At 49.3% G+C, this 20,952-nt stretch overlaps 1 protein-coding gene across 1 annotated transcript in view; it reads right to left on the reverse strand.

The window, feature by feature from the left end:
* The window catches only part of BICDL1 (BICD family like cargo adaptor 1), a 49,183-nt gene that overhangs the window by 4,953 nt on the left and 23,278 nt on the right, over window positions 1-20,952 (reverse strand). Inside the window, exons 4-10 of the mRNA XM_021413076.1 lie at window positions 14,862-14,978; window positions 12,617-12,763; window positions 10,981-11,160; window positions 10,455-10,673; window positions 8,694-8,837; window positions 6,609-6,739; window positions 3,552-3,672 (exon numbers count right to left, since the gene is read on the reverse strand). Coding sequence (XP_021268751.1) covers window positions 3,552-3,672; window positions 6,609-6,739; window positions 8,694-8,837; window positions 10,455-10,673; window positions 10,981-11,160; window positions 12,617-12,763; window positions 14,862-14,978 — 1,059 coding nt within the window. The remainder of the gene's footprint in view (window positions 1-3,551; window positions 3,673-6,608; window positions 6,740-8,693; window positions 8,838-10,454; window positions 10,674-10,980; window positions 11,161-12,616; window positions 12,764-14,861; window positions 14,979-20,952) is intronic.

The raw sequence follows: 20,952 nt of genomic DNA on the forward strand, positions 1-20,952 counted from the left end.
TGCGGCAGAGGGAGAGGAGATGGGCGTTAGCAGCAGCTGATACTCAAGGGGAGCTTGTGCAGGGATGCGGGTGTGAAACGTGCTACAATGAGATGGAGGAGGGATGATGACAAGCGTGGGGACAGCCCCAGCTCCCTGCCCAGCAGCAGGCTCAGCCCCAGTTGCCACTGTGAGGTTTTCTAGTGAGCGAGAAGGTAACTTGCACTGCTTGGGGGGTGCGTTTCTTGAGCAGTCTCGCAGACCAGGGAATGGCAGAGCTGCCCGTGCAGCCCCATTGAAAGGCCTTCCTGGGGGAAGGTGCCCCAGGAGCACAGGGACTGGGGTCAGGCGTAGGCCCGCAAGGCCCCGTGTGGGTTTTGTCACCTTGGTGCTGGTCCCTTAGCCCCAGCTCCTTCCTGGTGGTGCTGGCAGAGCGGTGGGAGCTCTCTGACTGACAGCTTGGCATGAGCACTCTGGTTTTTTTTTTTTTTTTTTTTTTTAAAAGCACCAGAGAGGCTGTATTGCTGCTAATGACACGCACTGTGATGTGTTCCTTGAAAACCTGGCTACCAATTCTACAAATTTTAAACTTTCAGATACGTTATTTCTGTATTTTATATATACATATAATTGTGTATTTAAACTGAAGGTTAGTGAAAATCTGCGTACACAGATTATCCCCACAGGGGAAGTCACCTGTTCTCCAGTGTTTTGGGCCCTGATGAGGACTCAGGATGCCGCCTGGTGAGAACACAGTTATCTGGGCAGACTGCAGCATGAAAAGTGCCATTTTTGGGGCTCTGCATGCAGGGCAGGGCTTAATTGTGTTTTTTGGGGTACCTGTGGACCCCACCAGTTGAGAGGGTTGGAAAAGTCTCAGCAGTTGCTGATGTTACAGACTTAGCAGCGATGGCACACAGCCTTTACTGGCAGAAACCCTCAGGTGGAGTCTGGGTGACCTGGATGGCCACCATGGGCCATTGCCCGGGGCCCTGGTGGGCTCAGGTGATCTCCCAGCCCTGCATCTCCTTGGGACAGCATGGAAGATGGGGCTGCCCAGGGCATTGTGTGCTAGCACCCATAGCCAAGGGCTGCTTGGCATTCTTGCTTTGGGGTTGTCAGGCTCCACTGGTGGCCTGACAGCTACCAAGGGACTGAAATCACTGTCTGAAAATCTGAAAAAATCACTTTTTTGTAGTTTGTTTTTTGTTTTTCTTTGAGCAGAGATACTTCTCCATCCAGGAAGCTGCAGCATGACTGGCATTGAACTGGTGTGAGCTTTTCTTTACCACCTCCTGCCCTTCCTTTGCTGTTCCAATCTCAGTTTTCCACCTGGATTTAGGCATCAGACTTGGTGCTGCTCGCAGCTGGGCTATTTGGCAGCCCGGGCATTGCAGCATTCTCTCTGCCAGCTGGCAGGCAAACTCCCCAGCCCTGGGAGCCACAAGTGGGGCTCAGAGGGGAGAAGAAGATGTGGGAAAGTGCCACCTCCAGGAGGGAAAAGGATTGATGGCCATGGCCAGGACCTGCATTTAGTATTAGGGGTTTCTCTAGGAAGCACAAGGGTGCAGAGCTAAGTGAACAGGAGAAGCTTTGGACTAGAAAGGGAAGAGGCAGAGGGAGAGTTGAAGAGGTTAAGGTAAACATCAACATTAATGGTTTCCAGAGGTGAAGCTGCCATGTAGAAATTTATAGCACTTGGATTTAGAAAGCAACTCTTCTATCAGTTGAGGTGGATATCCAGGCTCCAGCATGGCAGATCCATCTTTGGTTAATCACAAAATGAGGGATGGGTATGATTTTATATAGAATCATCATAGAATCATCTTAGAATCATCTCAGTTGGAAGGGACCTTTAAAGGTCATCCAGTCCAACCCCCTGCAGTGCACAGGGCCACCCACAGCTCCATCAGTGCTCAGAGCCCCATGCCCTGACCTTGGCTGCCTGCAGGGATGGGGCACCACCACCTCTCTGGGCAGTCTGTGCCAGTGCCTCACCACCCTTAGTGTAAGCAACTTCTTCCTTATATCCAATCTCAATCTCCTCTCTTTTAGTTTGAAACCATTTCCCCTTGTCCTATCACAACAGACCCTGTTAAAGAGTCTGTCCTTTTCTTTCTTATAGACCCCCTTTAGATATTGAAGGGCCTTTCTCAGCTCTCCCCGCAGCCTTCTCCTCTACGGGCCGCACAGCCCCAGCTCTCAGCCTGTCCTCCCAGGGAGGTGTTCCATCCCTTGGAGCATTTGTGTGGCCTCCAGCAAGTCTGTGTCTCTCCTGTACTGAGGACTCCATGTTTGGATGCAGTACGCCAGGAAAAACCAGAGTGTGTGTATGTATCTATATACATAATATATATACATGTATATAGATACATAAATGTAGATGTGTAAATATTGTGTTATCGAGTGTCAATGCCTGTCGTCAAAACCCTAAGCTGGAGATGCCCTGTCAAATACAGGCAGTGCTACTAAGTAGGCCTGAATTTACACCACTCATTCAAACTTGCAGAGCACTGCGTATCACTTACTAGATTATGAGGCTGAGAAGTAAAATCCCAGCCTGTTCCTCGTGAATTTTCCTGATGCTAGATACGCTGAACACACAGGATTAATCACACGTGGACCTCAGCTTGGCTTTCCCCATGGTGACCTGGGAGCAAAGCCTCACTGCAGGGTTCTGCCCCTGGTGCTGGGGGATGCAGGGTCCTGAGGGGTGATGAGGAACGCCTTCTGGTTTCTTGCCAGATGGTGGTGAGGACAGAGGCTGATGCAGGTGGTGACAGCAGTGAATGGAGCAGGCGAGGGGATGGCGGGTGTTCGGTGGGTGCAGGGAGCTCACCTCAAAGGCAGGAGGGGTGTACGACTAAAGCTGTTGGTACAGGAACTGAGAAAGGCCACTAGATCAGAAACCAAAGGAGCCAGATAGTAAAAAGCCCTGAGGAAGCAAACTGTAAGCAGGAGAAAGAGAAGAAGAAAAAAAAGAGAAACGAAAACACGGTGGAGTTGAAACAGGAGCGAGGTTGTATGGGAGAGGTTTCTACCGGTCAGGTTGGGTGGTGGTAGAGTTGGGGTCTTGCAGGGTCTGCACCAGTTTCCTGTAACCAACCCGGACCTTTTCTATCTGCTCATTTTCTGTTAGTCATGCCCCCTCGGTGCCAGTTTCTCAGAGGACTCAGCTTTGTCTGCTCTCAGGACTCTCTGCTTGGCACGTGTCTGTCCCGCTGACCCCAAGCAGAACATCTCTGGGGCAGCTGCCCAGCCGCTGTGAGTTTGGGATTCAGTTATTTATGTATTTTACCTTGGTGGAGAGCTGGCATTTTCGCTTTTCCATCGTGCCACGTCTTCTGCGCCGACAAAAACAGCGCTCCGCAGTGGGACAATCACCACAACCTCCCCACCTCCCACCTCCTGCTTGGCTGTGGAAGCACATGGATGTGCTGCGTCCACGTATCTTGATGCTGAGGCCGCCCAGGGGGGGATCTCCCACACGGACACCTCCTTCCCAGGTGGGTTACTGTGTGGTTACTCTGTACGCCCTCGGTCCCTGCCCTGCGGCGGCGAGGACTGCTCACCTGCCAGGCCTCCAGCTGCTGCGAGAGGTTCACCTTCTGCTGGATGGCGTCCAGCAACTGGCTGTTGAGGGACATCATGTCGATCTTGCACTTGGCCAGCTCCACCTCCACAGCGTTCTTCCTGGGGGGGGGGAGCAAGAAATGGGATTTTTCACATCATTGTTATTTATTTTAAGGAAATGTTCGACATACCCCTCGCAAGTCAACAATTGATTTATTTTGATCTGAAAGGGGAGCTAAAAGAAAGAAGGCGATGGACTCTTTAGCAGGGTCTGTTGTGATAGGACAAGGGGAAATGATTTCAAACTAAAAGAGAGGAGGTTTAGACGGGGTATAAGGAAGAAGTTGTTTACAATGAGAGTGGTGAGGTGCTGGCACAGGGTGCCCAGAGAGATGATGGTGCCCCATCCCTGCAGGCAGCCAAGGTCAGGGCACGGAGCTCTGAGCACTGATGGAGCTGTGGGTGTCCCTGTGCACTGCAGGCAGTGGGACCTGCTGGCCTCTGGGGGGTCCCTTCCAACTCAAACAATTCTATGATTCTATTTAATTGGCATGTCCCCAAATCCGAAGCAGTTCTTCATTGTATTCTGGTCTATTTATCTGAAGATAAATAGATCTGGCCAGAACTGCAGACATCCTTACCATAAAACCAGCAGATTTTAGGTAATGATGCCATGAAAAATAGGAAAAGATATTCAGATATGCTGCTCTACAAAATAATATTGTATGTCTGAATAACGCGCAAGATCTGCCATTAAAAATGGAGGACTAAAATGAGTTGGAACCTATATGTAAATTATTTTTGCATTTCTTCTGTTTACTAATGTATCGGAAATAGAACGTGCTAGAAAACAAATAGCCTTCCTCTGCCCAGCTGATCAGCAAGTTGCAATATATATAAAAATAACCCTGCAAAAAGTACAACTCTGCTGTCAGTTCCTAGAGATGGGGCTTGGACCGAGCAAAGGAAGAACTGAAGGAAGGAGTTTGTCATAGCATATACTTTTAACAGTTTGTCATTCTTAAAAAAAAAATCATTTGATTTAAATAATACGCTTTAAAGAAAGCTCTTGGTTTCCATGGGGCTGTGCTGGCACTCCTGTGTCATCCCAGGTGTTCTGAGGGCAGGTGAGACCATGGCTGAGCCCTGACTGTGCCATGGGTGGGATGCTCCAGCTGCTACAGGGCAGTGGAAAGGAATGATCTCCTGGGAAGGAGCAATTCCCTGAGCTGTCTGAGCTGGGAAATGCTCTCCATGCTGGGAAGCACGCAGGTAGCTGCAGGCTGCCTGGCCGCAGACCTGAAGTTATCCATTAATTTCTGTGTGATGGGAAGCCGCAGTGTGACTTGCTGGGAACCATTTTTTCCTTGGCAATATTTTGGGGAGGAATAATTGCATCTTATCAACTGTCTCCAATTCATCACTTCCCAGCACCTCCCTCGTGCTCCCCTGCAGAAGTGCAGCCTTGGAATTTGTGTTGATATCCCAGGTAGCGACTGCTTAATGCTTCCTCTTCTCGGACCCTGTTTTCCTATTGCTTCCCATGTTTGCCAAACTTCAGCTTCGAGCTAAAAATTTTCCATGCCAGATGTCTGCTTCAGGCGGTGATTTTATTTTTGTTCAGCACTGGGGTTTTTTTTTTGGTGGGGGGAGCACTTCAACAGACGTCACTTAACCCTTGAGGTGCAGGTGGGCAGCACACTGCATGCCTGGCGGGCAGCTCGCTGCTAGGATGCTAGGAAGCGTCCCCTCTGTCAGCAGGGGGACACTTTCATTTCTAGCATCAATAGGCTGTCTCCTTTCACTTGCAGCTACTGCTCTTAATCACCCACCACTCATCCATGCACACTTGTCACGTCCCCTTCCTCTGGGCTTTATAGGCTCATTAACCACTGTGGAGAAGCCGTGCCCTTCCACTCCTGGCTGTGGGTCTGAACACCTGAAATAGCCTTTTGCTCTGAAGCTCCCCACTGCTGCTTGGATATTACAGTGGGATTTATTGCGCCGGCAGCACGTTGCCATAGCCACAGCAAGAACCAGCAGCCCACATGCATGGGAAATGTCAGAGCAACCTCTCTGCACCCGGCTGTGCAGCTGGGACGCTCCTGGTTTATGCCAACAGATGGAGGTGTAACAGAGGACAGCAATGGGAATTTGGTAGCTGGATCTCTGGGCAAGAGCAGCATGGGTGAGCAGTTCAGTTAAAAAAAAAAAAAAAAAGGACATGGAGCTTCTGCATGCAGATTTAGCTCCCTGCATCCTCGGGGCTGCAATGCTCTCACCTCCTCCTCTTGCAAGCACCAGAGTAACAGATGTGTCTGTAAGGAGATACGCTGGTGGTGTTCTGGGCATCTCATTTTGGAGATTGTCAGACATATCCCTTCTACTTAAAGGACAGGGGGTGAATTGTTCTGCCCACTCTTCTTGGGGAAAAGAGCTCAGGGCAGCACTGTTCTGCAGGGCAGCTCAGCAAGGTGCAGAGCCAATGGAGGAGCTATGGGGTGCAGGCAGCAAGACTGCAGAGGGCTGCGAGGAGGAAGGCGGGGAAAAATAAAGATTCAAAACAGCACGAGAATCCTGACCAGAGAAAAAGAGAACTGCAGGAGGGGAGATGCAATAAAGACCCTGGAACGGGAAAGGAGCGTGAGCAGAGAAATGCTTTAGGGAAGAGGTCCAGGCAAGGCTGTAATAGAGATGGGCAGGGAAGCAAGTCCTGTCTGTCTGGAAGAGCAAAAGAAGAAAAATGTGAAGAACAGGACAGAGCTAGGGATCCCATTTGCTTCCCTAAAGTCTTCTCCTCCTTGCTGTGCCGCACGCCAGCACCATGGATGGCAAAATCAGGGCTCACAGCATCCTCTGACAGGCCCCTAGCCCTGCCCTAGGGTAGCTCCTAGGATCTCCTGAGCTCCTGGCAGCATTTCCCATCACCAGCAAGGCTGAGACTTGTCCCACAGCTTTGTGACAGCTGCTGAAACATCAGGTGTGTGTAGAAAACCCCCACCCTGGAGGCATCTGCTCCTTTCCCCCCTAGCCCAGCCTGGTGTTGCCCCACTCACTTGGCGATGGCCTCGTCCCGGTCCCTGATGGCCTGCAGGAGCCTTTCGCTCGTCTCCTTGTCTTCAGCAGCGCCCCGCAGCCGGTCCCGCTCCTCCTTCAACGTCGTCATCTCCACGCTCAGCAGCGTGACCTGCGCTCAGAGGGGAGAGCGGAACACCCAGGGTCACAAGGATGAGCGCAATGCAAGGATGGGGGAGGAGGGGAGGGGAACCCCCAGGGACTGAGGTCCCCTGCCTGCAGGAGAAGCTGCAAATGTAATCTAGCAGCAAGAGAGATTTATTTATTGAATTCTGTTTTTTTTTCAGGAGGGGGAACAATTACATCATTGTGTCTTCTGAAGCAGTGCGGAGCGGAAGACAAAGGACGTGAAAGTTCCCTCTTGCACCATGGAAGGTTTTACTGGCACCGTCTTACAGTTTTAATTAGACTTTAAAATACGTGCAGAGTCTTAAACAGTCTGAGAAATGATCTATTGTTCTGGTCCTGTGCAGAGTGAGTTAATAGGGTGTGAAATCATGCACGGATGGCGTTAGCACAGCTTCGCAATATTTCATACACGTTTAATTTCTTTGTCTGTGGCACACGCTTGCTCTGTTACGCTACTCTACCACCTGGAAACCCTTCCAGCATCTGACCCGCCTCCTTTGAAACCTCAGAAATAGAAGGCAGGCCATCAAAAAGGGCTCAGCATGTCGAGGGCTTGGGAGGATCTGCTGCTGGTACGGTGTGCTTGGGCCAAGGGGAAGGTGGGAGCGCGTGCAGCGTGTCCGCGTGCTGGGGGATGCAGGAGCCCTGCCTGAGCCGTGCCCCTCCTGCAGCTCGGGTCTCTGTCAGCACAGCCAACCTGCAGCAATCAAACCCTCGGCTTCACCATCTCAGGTGTGACTGCGTTGCTGAGAGGAGTGATCCTGAGGGTAGGACGGGCCCCAGGGCTGCTCCTGCGCTGCAGTCTGCCTCTGACCAGCTGCTCCATCAGCAAGGCTATCTCCCAGCCTTGCACATTCACAGCTGTTGCTACCAGGAGTATTTAATCATGCTCCTGCTCTTTTTTGCTTTGGCACCGTGGTAGGAGCTCCTATAGCCCTGTGTGAGTCCATTAGTTGTGCTGACTTTTTGGACAGGGATGTGTTTTCTTTTCCCTTCTCCAAAAGGATACAGTAGAAGGGCGGTCCAACACCGCTGGCAAAAAACAGCCAAGGGTGATAACCCCATTCCCTGCTCCAATGCAGTCGGTGCTGCACGAATGGCTGTGCCAAAGGCTGCTTCTGCTACAGCCTCCAGATCCCCTCTGGCACGTGGAGATTTGTCCCATGGAAGACAGGGTTTGCCAAGTGTGTCTTTGGGTGTCTCCGCTTGCTGCTTTTGGTATATGATCTCAGACAATGCCTCTGCTGGCTTCAGTGTGGATTGATGCAGTCTGATTCAACTCTTTGGGTGTGGAGTTTGGTTTTGGGGTTGGATCATTTGCTGCTGTTGTGTTTGATTTAGCATTAGCTAAATCAGTCAGGGGTGTTGCACGGTGCCAGCTTGGCCCCGATTAGGGTTCTCTGGGTGTGCAGTTAGTGCATGCCTTGATGCTGCAGTGGGATGTGCTGGAAGGGTGTGAGCCTCGCACCACGTGAACACAGCAGCGCTGGTTTGTCCGTTCAGCAAACGCATCTATCCTTAGGTAAATGCAAATTACAAAATATAGAAACATTGTGAGGACTTAGTGCAAGCAGGATGGGGCAGAATGGATGCCTGTGGGTTCCAGCATCCCGTATTGAGCAGCCTTGTACTCTGGGGTCTTCTGCTGAGAAAAGTTTAAGTGAGATAGGCTGGCTGCTAAAGCAGATTGGTAAAAGGTTTAAAGGATATTTGGTTGCTTGGGATGATGTCTGGGATGGGCACCTGGCCGCTTGCAAAGTGCAGAAGCTCTGATCCCACATGCACTGGGTGTAATGTAGATTCCCTCATCCAACCATAGCTGGTGCTAACCCAGATCCTCCTGGGCTATTTATCATGGTGATCTCTTTTATAGAAAGTGTGTCTCAGGGATGAACACCGTGTTAAAAGGCCATCAGCAAAGTGTGGGAAGTACTAACCTGGCTGTGCAGCCGTTGCAGCTCCTCCAGACTTTGCCTCAGTTTCCCCCGTTCTCCCTCCATTAACTCCCTCAGGGCTCGCGAGTCCTCACTTGTCCTCCTGATCTGTTCCTCTAAGGTGTCATCGTCGCTCCGCCGAGAGCTCTGGCAGCGGGAGAGAAATCTCTTGATCAGTTTTTTTATTTGCTTTTTCTTTTTTTTTAAAAGGGCAATTGCATGAACTTGAGACTGATTTGGGGTGGAGGGTACAATACAAGGACGATGAAAGCGTGCATGTGACTTTGGCAGAGTTTCAGTTTTGTTTTCCACAAACCTACGTAGTGGAAACAGGCTCAGCCAAGGGCAGTGTTCCCAGCTCAGGATGATCTGAATTCCCTGAGACCTACTGACCACACACACGGCTGCTCTCTGTGTTTGCAGACCTGCTGCAGGACTCTGTATTTTCTTTAACAAATACTTTATCTCCATGCTCAGCTTCTTGCCAGCTGCTACAGGTTCTGAAATGAGGAGGGTGTGTGCTCACACGTGGCTTTGCAGTTGCAGGGTCTGCACTGCCTGCGTCAGCACGGCCTCTCAAATAAGTCATATACTGGCTTGTACCCAGCTTGCAGGTGATGAAAATAGGCCTGATTTTGATACTTTGCAAAAATCCAGGTGTTTTCTTGTAATTCTGTACTCCTGTGGATGCTGAGCAAACCCCCCCAAGCCATCCTCTCACACTGCCAAAGGTGTACCCTGTGAACACCAGTACACGCCAGCAAAACCCTTCACACGGTGATGGATTCATGCCTGGCCACTCTCACCAAAACATCCGTATGCAGCCTCAACAGTAGAGGCAAAACCTACCCATATAGGGGTTACAATGGTTTCACTGCACTGTTGCTACCAAGACAAGGTTAGGAAAATCGTAACAGAAATAACTGAACTGGGACGCACGCGACCATCTGTGGTATTTCCACATTGAAACTCTAATGTACTGCAAACCTTAGATCTCCTTTAATTCATTTTCCAGAATGACTCCCAGACTGACGAGGGTTGCTCGAGCATGTAACCTTGAAACCCATGGGGCTGAAACTTCATAGAATCATAGAATCAGCTAGGTTGGAAAAGACCTACAAGATCATCCAGTCCAACCATCCACCTACCACCAATAACCTCACTAACCCATGTCTCTCAATGCTATATCTAAATGTTTCTTGAACACCTCCAGGGACGGTGACTCAACCACCTCCCTGGGCAGCCCATTCCAGCGCCTGACCACTCTTCCAGAAAAGTAGTATTTCCTAATGTCCAGCCTAAATCTCCCCTGGCGCAACTTGACGCCATTCCCCCTCGTCCTGTCATTAGGTATGAGAGAAGAGCCCGACCCCCAGCTCACTACAACCTCCCTTCAGGTAGTTATAGAGAGCAATGAGATCTCCCCTGAGCCTCCTCTTCTCCAGACTGAACAATCCCAGCTCCCTCAGCCGCTCCTCATAAGGTCTGTGCTCCAGACCCCTCACCAGCTTCATCGCCCTCCTCTGAACACGCTCCAGGGCCTCAATGTCTTTCTTGCAGTGAGGGGCCAAAAACTGGACACAGATTCATGTGCTGGTTCGGCCCGTGGCTGATGTTTTGGGACAGAGAGCAGGCCGTGCACCAAGACAGCCCGTCTCCGTGGGCTTCCTCAGGGACAAGGGACTTCAGGGTCAAGTGAGAGCCTGCGACAAGCTCTGTCACTTGGGCGAGGGGACGCGCGCAATAACCGTGCTGCCAGCTCACCGTGGAGTCTGCCCCGTCCAGCACGTTTTGTATCAGTCTTTTCAGCTCGCTGAGCGCTGCCCGTAGGCTGCCGGCTGGTACATCTTTGGCTGATGAGGTTTCTGAGGACTCATCCATGGAGGAGTCCGTGGAGACGGCGGAGTCTGCGCTGTCATTTCCTCTGAGGTGGGAGCAGAGATACCGCACTTGGCAATACGCTTCCCAGAGCTGCAGCCTCAGCTGGAACGAGAGAGCCCGAGGTAAGCTTCAGGTGTCAAGGCTGTGGAGGACCTCCTCCTCCTCCTCCTCCTCCTCCTCCAGTGCAACGAGGCGTGTGTTTGCTAAAGCTCACACATATTCATCTCGTTTGCTATGTTGGTTTTGAAATCTACTTGCAAAAAAAAAGCTACTCTTCTAGAGCTGGGCCCGCAACCCCAATTTCTGGCTAGTGGTTCAGCTTCAAATCCAGGTTCAGCGTATTAAACTCCCTCTCATTTTTGGGGCTGGTGAGGTCCTTTGGCATTCCCAGGGGCAGGAGGGCAAATACCTGTTCTCGTTCTTGTTCCAGCTCCTCTGCCTCCATGCTCTGCTCTATCTCAGACAGCAGGGACGTGCTGGTTGTGTTGAAATTTTGGAGACTTCTCTCCTCGCTGAGCTCTTCTACCTTCCCCTGCAGCTGCCGGTAGGACAGCCGCACCTCCTGGAGCTCCAGCTGGCTCTGGTGCAGCTTCCAAAGAAAATTAAGGAAGTAGGGGAGAAAATGTTAGTGGAAGTGATATGGACTGGATGGATCTCTTGATTCGTGAAGGAGCTGAAAGGGAGGAACAGGTGGCATGAAAGAGGGTTTCCAACCAGAAGGAAAGTACTCTTGGCTGATTTTACTGTTTATTGGAGCTAAATAATCTCCAAACGTTATTAGACGCTGCTTAAGCTCCGGAATATCCTGGAAGATAAAACCAGCAAGCTAATCAGTGCTAAAATGAGGAACGTTGTGAAGGAGCTGAGACTCGGGTGAAAAAAGCTTTCTAAAACTAACACAGCAGAAACTGAATCCAAAAACATATAAGCACGCGTTGAAATAAATCTCCCTATAACTAGAAACATCCTGCCACAAAACTCTGATGTCAAACTCCCTAATTCACTGGTTTGCAATCTGAGTTAATGGAGTGTTTGAAACACACAAGATGCAACGCTGGCATTGATTTGTTTTGGGATTTATCCGCGGTCACCCAACTGTGTAATTTTGTAGGCACTGAGCTGCAGTCTGCCTGGGCAGGAGCTGTGCACGGGGCTGGGGCACAGCCAGGTGTCGTGTGAGCAGCAGAGCTGAACGTGCTGGGGCTGCAGGTGCTGGGGAGGATGCTGCTGTCTGACACATCGGCACCATTCTCGTTCCTCTAAGGAGGGGAACAAAGGATTCTGACTGTTCTGAAGAGCTGAGGGTGCAAGCGGGTGTCAGCCTGGAGACGTGAAGGAGAAGTACAATGAGGTCAAACTGTGCTCTCCATGAGGACGCCCAAAGCTACAGCCATGCCAGCTTTTCTCCAGGGAGCGACGTTGGGTGAGATGGCTGCAAACAACTGTGGACAGTGCTGGGGAACCACCTGAGCCATGAGAGCTACAGGGCTGCTCACTGTCCTCTAGGCTAGTGGGAATGAGCCCTTTCTGGAGCCAATGCTACTATTAAAACATTAAGTAATATGAATCACAACCAGTGTTTTCCACTTCCTTTTACACTTCCCTTTTCCCAGCCTCCAGTGCTGTTCCTTTGCTCAGCTCTCCCCCCAAAATTGCTCTTTGTACCAAGATGCTTCGTCTTTTTTTTTTCCATCCCTATAGGGAACAGGACCTTGCATTTTATTCTATCGTGGAATCATAGTTGGAAAAGGCCTCTTAAATCCCCAATTCCAACCCACCCCCCCTATGCTCAATAACCCACAGCACTGGAACACCTCCAGGGACAGTGACCCCACCACTCCCTGGGCAGCTGTGCCAATACCTCACTACTCTCTCTGAGAAGAAATTTTTCCTAATATTTAACCTGAACCTCCCTGGTGCAACTTAAGGCCATTCAGTTCTTCTGTCTCCCAGTTCCTTGCTATCTTTCGGGTTCATTTTACCCCAAACCACACCCTTGACCCATTTCCCACCTCCTTTGTTCTTCTCTCTCCCTGCCTTCTCACCTGCAGGTCCTTGTCATGGCTTTGTCTCTCCAGGATGAGGACTCGGTCCTGCAGCTCCTCCACCGTTCCCTGGAGCAGGTCGTTTTCCTCCATCATGGCACTAAGGCGATGTTCCAGCTCTCGCTTTCTGTCCGTCAGCATTTTGATCTGCAGAGGAATGAGAGCTGGCGTTGGACCCCATGCTTTCCAGGAAGGGAAACCACATCCCCACGAGAGAAATGAAGCAGAAAAAAAAACCCCAAAGTATACGTGTACGTATTCAGTACCTGCATGTAAGAGAAAAACTGCTATCCCTTCTGCCCTAAAACTTGCAAGAATGAAACTAGCTACTTCTCCTGGTCTGTCCCTGCTTGTGCAGATGATGGGATTTTCTCCTGCGTGGATCCTGGAGAGCACAGGGAGAGCCCCTGAGCTCCTGCTCCCCGCGGGGCTGTGCAATGCACTGCTCGTATGCTTTTCCTAATTGTTGCACATTCACCAGGTTCTCACCGGGGATCTTTCCTTCTTTTTATTCATGAAGGCTCCTTTCTGTGCCACGCTTATTTTTAATTTCCCAGGGACGGGCTGCCTTTAAAATTGGTTCATTTCTTTTGATTGTCAAGGGCAGCGATTTTAGGTGAAGAGGGACATCGTGCCAAGCAAAACTTCTGTGATTCACTTAGCTGGGAACAGTGCACAAGGATGAATCAGCACCAGCCAAGGTCACTTTTTGTTTAACCAAGAAAAAGGAAACTTTTTCCAGATTTGTGCACACAGGACCTTTGAGGACTGTGTATGCTATTCTCCACTCCAGTACAACCCTAAATATGCCCTATGGTCTCCTTTCAACTCCTTTCAACACGGACGACAGACAAATTCAGCATGTCCTGCTGTTTTCTTGGCCTTTATGGGCTCCTGTCTTTTGTTGTTTTCCAGGTTGCTTGAAATGTTTGGCTGCATGAAGGAATATTAGCAAAGCACATCTTGCTGTTTCTGCAGGGTAAAGGCTGCTGCAGGTATTAGAAAACTACTTCTAGGTGAGTAATGGTTTCTGAGGTGTCTCCTCCCACCACTGTCGTGATTTGTGTGGGTTGGAGAAAAGGGGTATGAGAAAAATAAGAGGTATAATACAGAGATTGTACTGAGAGTATTTGGTATCCAAACCAGTGATGAACACACTGTGAATGACCATGTAACAGAAAGCCGTCACTCTGGACTAGATGATCCCCAGAGGGCCCTTCCAACCCCTATGATTCTGTGACTCTGATGTGGGCCCTGGGCCATGCAAACAGGGGAGAGGGATTTGGAAAGCAAGAGATGGGAAGAAGTTGAGGTGAGGCAGACATCACAACATGCATGCATGGTGATTGGGTGGACGCATGGGAAAACCCCCTCCAAGCCTCCATACTTACTTCAAGGACCTGCTGCTCCACACCGAGGGGAGGGGAAGAGAAGGCGAGGGAGCAGTGGGGAGCAGGTGGGAGCAGGAGAGAAGAAGAAATTGAGAGATTTTAGGAAAAGCTCTTCTAGATAGCTTAAAATTAAAAAAAAAAAAAAAAAGTGGCAGGTTGGTAGGGTTGGACATCTTGGGTTGGGGTTGGAGCAGGCTGTCCAAGGAGGTTGTGGATGCCCCATCCCTGGAGGCATTCAAGACCAGGCTGGACATGGCTCTGGGCAGCCTGGTCTGGTGGTTGGTGACCCTGCACTCAGCAGGGGGGTTGAAACTCGATGATCTTTGAGGTCCTTTTCAACCCAGGCCACTCTATGATTCTATGATCTTCTACCCCGTTAGTTCCAGTGATTCCCATCAGGGAAGGGAAGGAAGGAAAAAAAGCTATCAACCCCACTAATGTATCAGAGCGGAAACAGGCAGGGGCTCTTTATTTCCATGCATGACTGCCTCAGAGGTAGGAGAGGATCGCTGCTTTCTTTGCAAGCATGAGGAAGAGCAAAAAGAACCCAAACCTTACCGATCTTCCCACCATGGCCTAGAGGTTAAGCTGTACAGACAGAAGCCTGACATGACTCAGCTCCATGGTGAAGGTCCTGGAAGATCCTTCCCATCCATTCATTTTGCAGGTGTGCTTGTGGCTGAGGCAGCGGTGGAAGCTGTCTTTTGCCACCCCTGGCCAGCACAGCTACCAACCTTCTCCTTGCTCACCCCAAGCAGCTGGTTTTGTTCACCCAAAGCAGAAGGGCTTGCTGTATGGATTACAGGAGCCCTGACCACTGTCTGAAGGAGCAAGGCTGAGCACAGGTGACTCACCTCAGCCTGGAGGCTCTCGAGCCGCACGATGTGTTGGCTGCTGGAGGAGTTCTTCTCCCGAAAGTCCTCCCGGAGCGTGTGGACCTGCAGGGAGAGCTGCCGCTCCACCTCGGATGCCTGCAAGGAAACAGCAGCCAGAATTAGCGTGGGGATTCTGCAACATGTCGCACAGCTGGAAAGCACTCATCTCCTCCTGCGCAGCGGAAGATCTGCAGACCTGCCCTCATATGGCTTCTGCACAAGCCCTCGTTTTGGCAGAAACTCTGAAGTTAGTCGAGTTTGGACCAGGGAAAATCTCATTCTGGACGGAAGTCAAGAAGAGCAGCCATTTGGATAGACCACGCTAATTTTCCCTTGGGAAAACTTTCCCTTGGAGGACACAGCCCGTAAGTTCCTCTTGCCGCAAAACAGCACAACGATTGCCATGACCCACGGGGAATTTAGTTTCCCTGAACACACCCAGCTGGGGCTAATGAAGAGACCAGGCACTGCGGGACCCGATGTCCACAGCCCCTGGGATACACCAGCATTATATTTACACTTGGTGAACCTCCAAGCGTCTTTGGCGTGGGTTTGAAATAACAAGTGTCCTCTGCTTCTGATTCCTGGCTCCCACCAGGGCCAGACGGAGAAGCATCCGCTCCAGGTGACTGTCAGCATGGCATCGCCAGGCTTGGCCCTCTTTCCCATCTCGGAGGAGGGATGCCCCCGGTACACAGGGTGCTGTGAGGACAGCAGAAAGGCCATTCCTTACCTACACGATGCAGACAGGCTGCAGGAACGACGGCTTAGAACTTTACCACCCTCTGGGCTGTTCGACTGCTGTTTGTCACATGGTGAACGCACTTGTTTAGGTTTGTAAGGGAACAGAAGGTTTTTATGACAAATCCCTAATGAGATAGCACAAGTAGATGGTTTTCTGTTTAATTAGCCTCCATTAGGTTCCATTACACTTAGGCACAGGCTTCCCCCCTGGCAGATTAACTGGAAGTGAATTAATCCCCTTCAAGACGTGGCAGTGCCGTCCTGCTCAGAGCACAGGCAGAGCTCTGTGTTCAATGGTAAATGTCATCAGCAGCACCCATGCCTCAGCCAGGGAAACAAAATGAGTGAGAGGGATGGGGGAAAGAAGAGAAAACTCCTGTCAGTGTTGGTGGCTGTTTGGGAGCACATTCTTATGTCTGTGAGGATTTGACCCGGGGTGCTCTGGCTGCCAGGGAGCTCAAGGCAGCAGCTCTACCAGAGGGTGTAATGATTTTGCTCCAGCAGCTCCCAACCCGAGGAACGAGCACCAAGATCCAACCTGAGCTACTCATGAAGGCGACACTGCCCCTTTTAAGAATGGTCCCCGAATTTCTGCAGCATGCAGTCAAATAATCCAAATCAGAAGCAAGAGACGTTGGATTCCGGAATGAGAAATGTTTTCCAACAGTTAGAAATCATCTTGTCTACCCCTTGGCATTTAGTTTTTAGTTCCCTTCCTGTTCTGGATTAGCATAAGCGGTCTTCTCGCTTTCTTTAAAGCCTCACAGCCTTTGCATACTCTCCCCCCATCTATTTATTTAATAAAGTTCCCTTGCACAGGCAGAGTACACAAAACACAATGTCAGCACAGCACTATAAGAAGAGGTTGGCTGTTTTTCTTCCCTTAAGCAGCTATAGATCTCAGGGCGTCCTGAGCCGCTATTAATTGGTGACACTAAAGGAGATAGATGGATTGTGCTTTCTGTGAATGATTCACTTTGCATTTGTAGAGACTGCTGGAACATCTTCATGCTGAAATACTCCGCAGGAGCTATCAAGGATGAAAAAGCACCAGATGAAAAGCACTGAAGGATTTTGCCTGCGAGATGCTGACCACACTCCCAGCGAGCACAAGTGGTACTAGATGAGGTGGCACGCCAGTATCTGATGGTTAATTGCATAACGTAATCTATATGCTTGAACAATTCTATGTGCACACAGCACAAGCACACAGTACAGCAGTAAGAAAGGAGGGAATGTTAATGGCATTGTAAAATCCTCTGGTAAGACAATCTATAGCTGCTGTTGCTAGTTCTGGTCCCTGTGCTCAGATTGGAGAAGGTGAAGGGAAGGGCTGCAAGGGTAATCCAGAGCACGGCAAATCTGTGATATGGGAGGAGACTAAAAGAGGATGGCTTGTTTTATGTCGTGCCATGACTGCTGAGAGAGGGCTCCCTATAAATACATCACGGATAAGCACACAGAAAGGGAAGTGCTATTTAAGCAGAAGCACAATTTTGGCAGAAGAACTAATGTGAGTAAACTGGGTAAGAGTATATTGAGGCTGGGAAGTGGAAGATTTCTAAGTTTCCAAGGAGCTGAAGTAAGATTCCTCTTCCTGCACAATTACACTAAGAGGAATGGTAGCAAAAATGAATTTTACTGTGGAGCTGGATCACTTTATCACCCAGTTTCTTTCAGAGGAGAGCCTATGACAGAAGGGAAATGAACTGAGCTCAAAGGTCTTTTCCAGTTCTACAGTGCTTGCAGGATTGTAAGGTTTGTATTAACCACCTCTGCACCATAGTCTGGAATTTATCTACTTGCTGCTCAGCTTACATGCTCACACATCTTATTCCTGCAGCTGCAGCCCCCTGAAGGAAGCAGGGACTCCCTCACTACTAGCATCCAGGGCACTAATGCAGACAGCATGCCACAGTGTTGTTGTCTCAGCCTGCACCATTCGCATCCTATCTGGTGCAGCAGAGAAAAGTAAAAATAATTCTTTAGCCTCACACAGTGCAGAATGCTATCCCTGAGTAAATAAACAGGAATGACTCCACCACTTGTGTCCTTCCACAAGAGAGCGAAGAAAAATCCTCACCTGCTTCTTCCAGGCAGTGAAATGGCTGATGCACGTGTCTCAGCTTTTGCAAAGATTTGAGTTTTCATAGACAAGGCAAAGTCTTCTGAGCTGAGGTCATACAACCTCCTTTTAGTGCTGTAGAGTTTCATGCTACATTTGTTTCTGAGGTTATTAATACTGCTGCCAAATTATCCCTTCTAGTGGATTATAAAATCGAGATTTTCATGTTAATTTGCATAGTACATAGGAAGCCACCTTGACAGCATCCAGGATTCTGCAGGTTTTATGATGTATTTTCATACGGTTTCTGCCTGGTTTATCACACCGCCGTCATGCATCGTTTGCATGTTGTGCATGTTTGTTTTAAGCCATCAGCTCGCTATTGATTATTTCCAACATCAGAGTGTCATCAGAGGATGTAACCTTCTATCTGCATTTTCCATTTGCTGCTCAAATAAGCCATGGCTTTCATGCCTGTTGAGCAGAAGCGAGCTTCCTCTGCCCCAGCCAGTCTGGCTGTACTCTCACTATGCAAGCCTTAGCGCTTTCTCTTCCCCATCAGCGTTTTCCTAAACAATAATGGCTGCACCATTTTGCGGTTACGTCCATCGCTGAGCAATGCCATGGTTTAATTAAAGAGAAGAACTGTTCCTTTCGGAGAGGCAGACGTATATCACCCAACACCACAGCTTTTCTCTGTAGTTAAGAAAGAACTGATTTCCTGGGTACGGGCAAATCAGCCAGCAGAGCCACCAGGCAGAGCCTGAAATGGATCTGCAGAAGCATAGGCATCCAATGGCAATTAGAGATATTCAATCAACTGTGAGATTTGTTTTCTGCACTTCAGGCAAGGCTTAGATGAGATGTGGGAAATGCAAGGAGGAGGGAAGGCCAGGACCTTTGGATCTCTGCTCTAATGAGGGGCTTCTTTTCACTGCCAAGCTGATAAGTTTCTTTCATGATTAATTCGGAAGTGCTGAAACACGTGAAAAGTGTGGCAGAAAAAGTGTGGCTTGCCAGCTACAATAACTGAGTGAGGCTTGATATCTGAAGTGTATGGGTAATAAATAAATACTTTCTTCTGTTTCTGGAGAAGAGGAGGCTCAGGGGAGAACTTACTGCTCCCTACAATGCCCTGAAAAGGGGTTGTGGTGAGGTAGGGGTCGGCCTCCTAGTGCAGGTAACAGTGATTGGATGAGAAGCGATGGCCTTAGGCTGCACCAGGGGAGGTTCAGGTTGGATACTAGGAAACATTTCTTCTCAGAAGGAGTGGGGATGTGCTGGCACAGCGGCCCAGGGAGGGGTGGGATCACCATCCATGGAGGTGCTCCAGAACCGTGGAGATGTGGCACAATGAGAAATGAATGCCTTTCTGGGCAGTTTCATTCAAAGAAAACCCTCTCAGGAGAGAATATTTACTCTGTGTATCTGCCTGCATACAGAATATCTGGTTATCAGTCACGTCAGAAAGGAAAAGAGAATGCAAAAAGTCGAACAGACTGTAACCGGGTAAAGAAATCGATGCTGCCGTATGATTTGCTTCTACAAACAAGATGACTCCAGTTTAACAAAGGATATTGAAGATTTACTTGCCTAAAATAGATAAGAGAAGCCCTAATTAGTGCTAAATTCATAACGCTCCAGAGAGCGTTGCCCCTTGTATTAATTTGCTTATAGCTGAATTCAAGGGACTCCCCATTCCCACCGTGGTACTGTTAACACTCCATGAAGCAAAGGGCACGTACCAGTAGTCAGAGTACACCCCCTGAGCTACTGCAGGTAAGATCTACTTCCTAACACAGATCTCTTTTTGCTCAGGACCCATCCCAGCCCCCAGCTCACTCTCCAATGATCTTGCTTCCTACCCGCACCTCTTCCATTGGGGTAAGACCTGTGAGGTGGCCGTGGTAGAGGCACACAGCACCCAGCCAGCAGTGTCCTCACTGGCTCCTGACACTGAAATCATCCATTTATGTGAAACTCTTAGCAGAATATGGTGCAGTGTCTCACTGTTACCTTTATTTTTCAGTGCAGTTTGGGCAACCTACTCTATATCTGGCATTTGGTAGCTTTGTATCATGTACCTTCACATCCAGCTACGTGCAATGGTCCTTTTGTCCCCGAGGGCTCCTCCTGTTATTTCTTCTTATTCTGAAGAACCAATAAATCCATATCTACTTAGACAGAAGGCTCTGACACAGCACGCTGCCTGACCTCCACTGAAGGCTCACCAACCTCACAGGTTGACAATGTAGGGTGCAGGCCTGCTAGAGTGATCAGGGCATCCTATACTAACAGCAGGTGGACAAAAGAGGAAACAAACCAGCATTTTTAGCACAGAATTGATCTGTCAAGAAAAAAAAGAAAAGGAATGAAAGATCTAAAGGATGAGGATTCTTCATTGCCAAAGTCAGGAGCCTGGTAACTGGGAAGACCTGGAATTGCTCTTTTCTAAGCATCAAGCTCAGGAGACTTTACTGATGGGAATGATGGAGCATTAAACCTACTTCACGAAACAGAGGAGGGCAGTGGCATCTCATGCTAAAATCTGCACCTCTCATATGGTGATGATGTTTTGGAAATGAGATACTTTATTGCTTGCAAGAAAATGAAAACTCTTTGCTGCAAATCTATCTCTTTCTCTTCAATTTTCCCCTTCTGTAGGACAAATAGGAAATGCTTGGCTTTTAAAACCTGAGCTTTAAAATTAAAAATGACAAGATTGTGAGTGGCTACCTCCTAACACACACCAGTGACACGGTCATTTCTTGTGAGCAGCAACAGGTTAAAGCAGCATCAGCCCAGATACCTCACACCTGAGCCACACAGGCCAGTGGGGGAGCTGGCCTATAATAGAGAACAAGGAGCAGCTGGTGCCTTTTTGTGTGAGGTAGGGCTTGCATCTCCCCTTGGAGATAGGAAAGTGTTGATAGAGTGTTAGATGTTCAGTTCTCTGGTGAAAATCTCCAGAAAAAGTGTAAACCTGCTCAATCTGAAGCCTGTTTTGAGGAGGAAAGCTGTCTGCATTGGCTGGTTTTGGTTGCTTCCTATGTTTCGTGTAGCTGGAGAGTTGGAAATGCTGCTGGAGATAGCTGCTGATAACATCCAGGTAATACAATAATGTGCTGCTATTTTTTTTTTTTCTAAGTGTCCTTGAAAAATCCTTCTACTGGGGGAGTAAGCTCTTGCTGCATCACCAAGCAAAGCATGGAAAAGTGGATAATTGAGGGTTTCCTGGCAATGCAGCTCTCTTTTCCTTTC

The sequence above is a fragment of the Numida meleagris genome, chromosome 14 (assembly GCF_002078875.1).
Source record: "Numida meleagris isolate 19003 breed g44 Domestic line chromosome 14, NumMel1.0, whole genome shotgun sequence".
In the NCBI taxonomy this organism is placed as follows: domain Eukaryota; kingdom Metazoa; phylum Chordata; class Aves; order Galliformes; family Numididae; genus Numida; species Numida meleagris.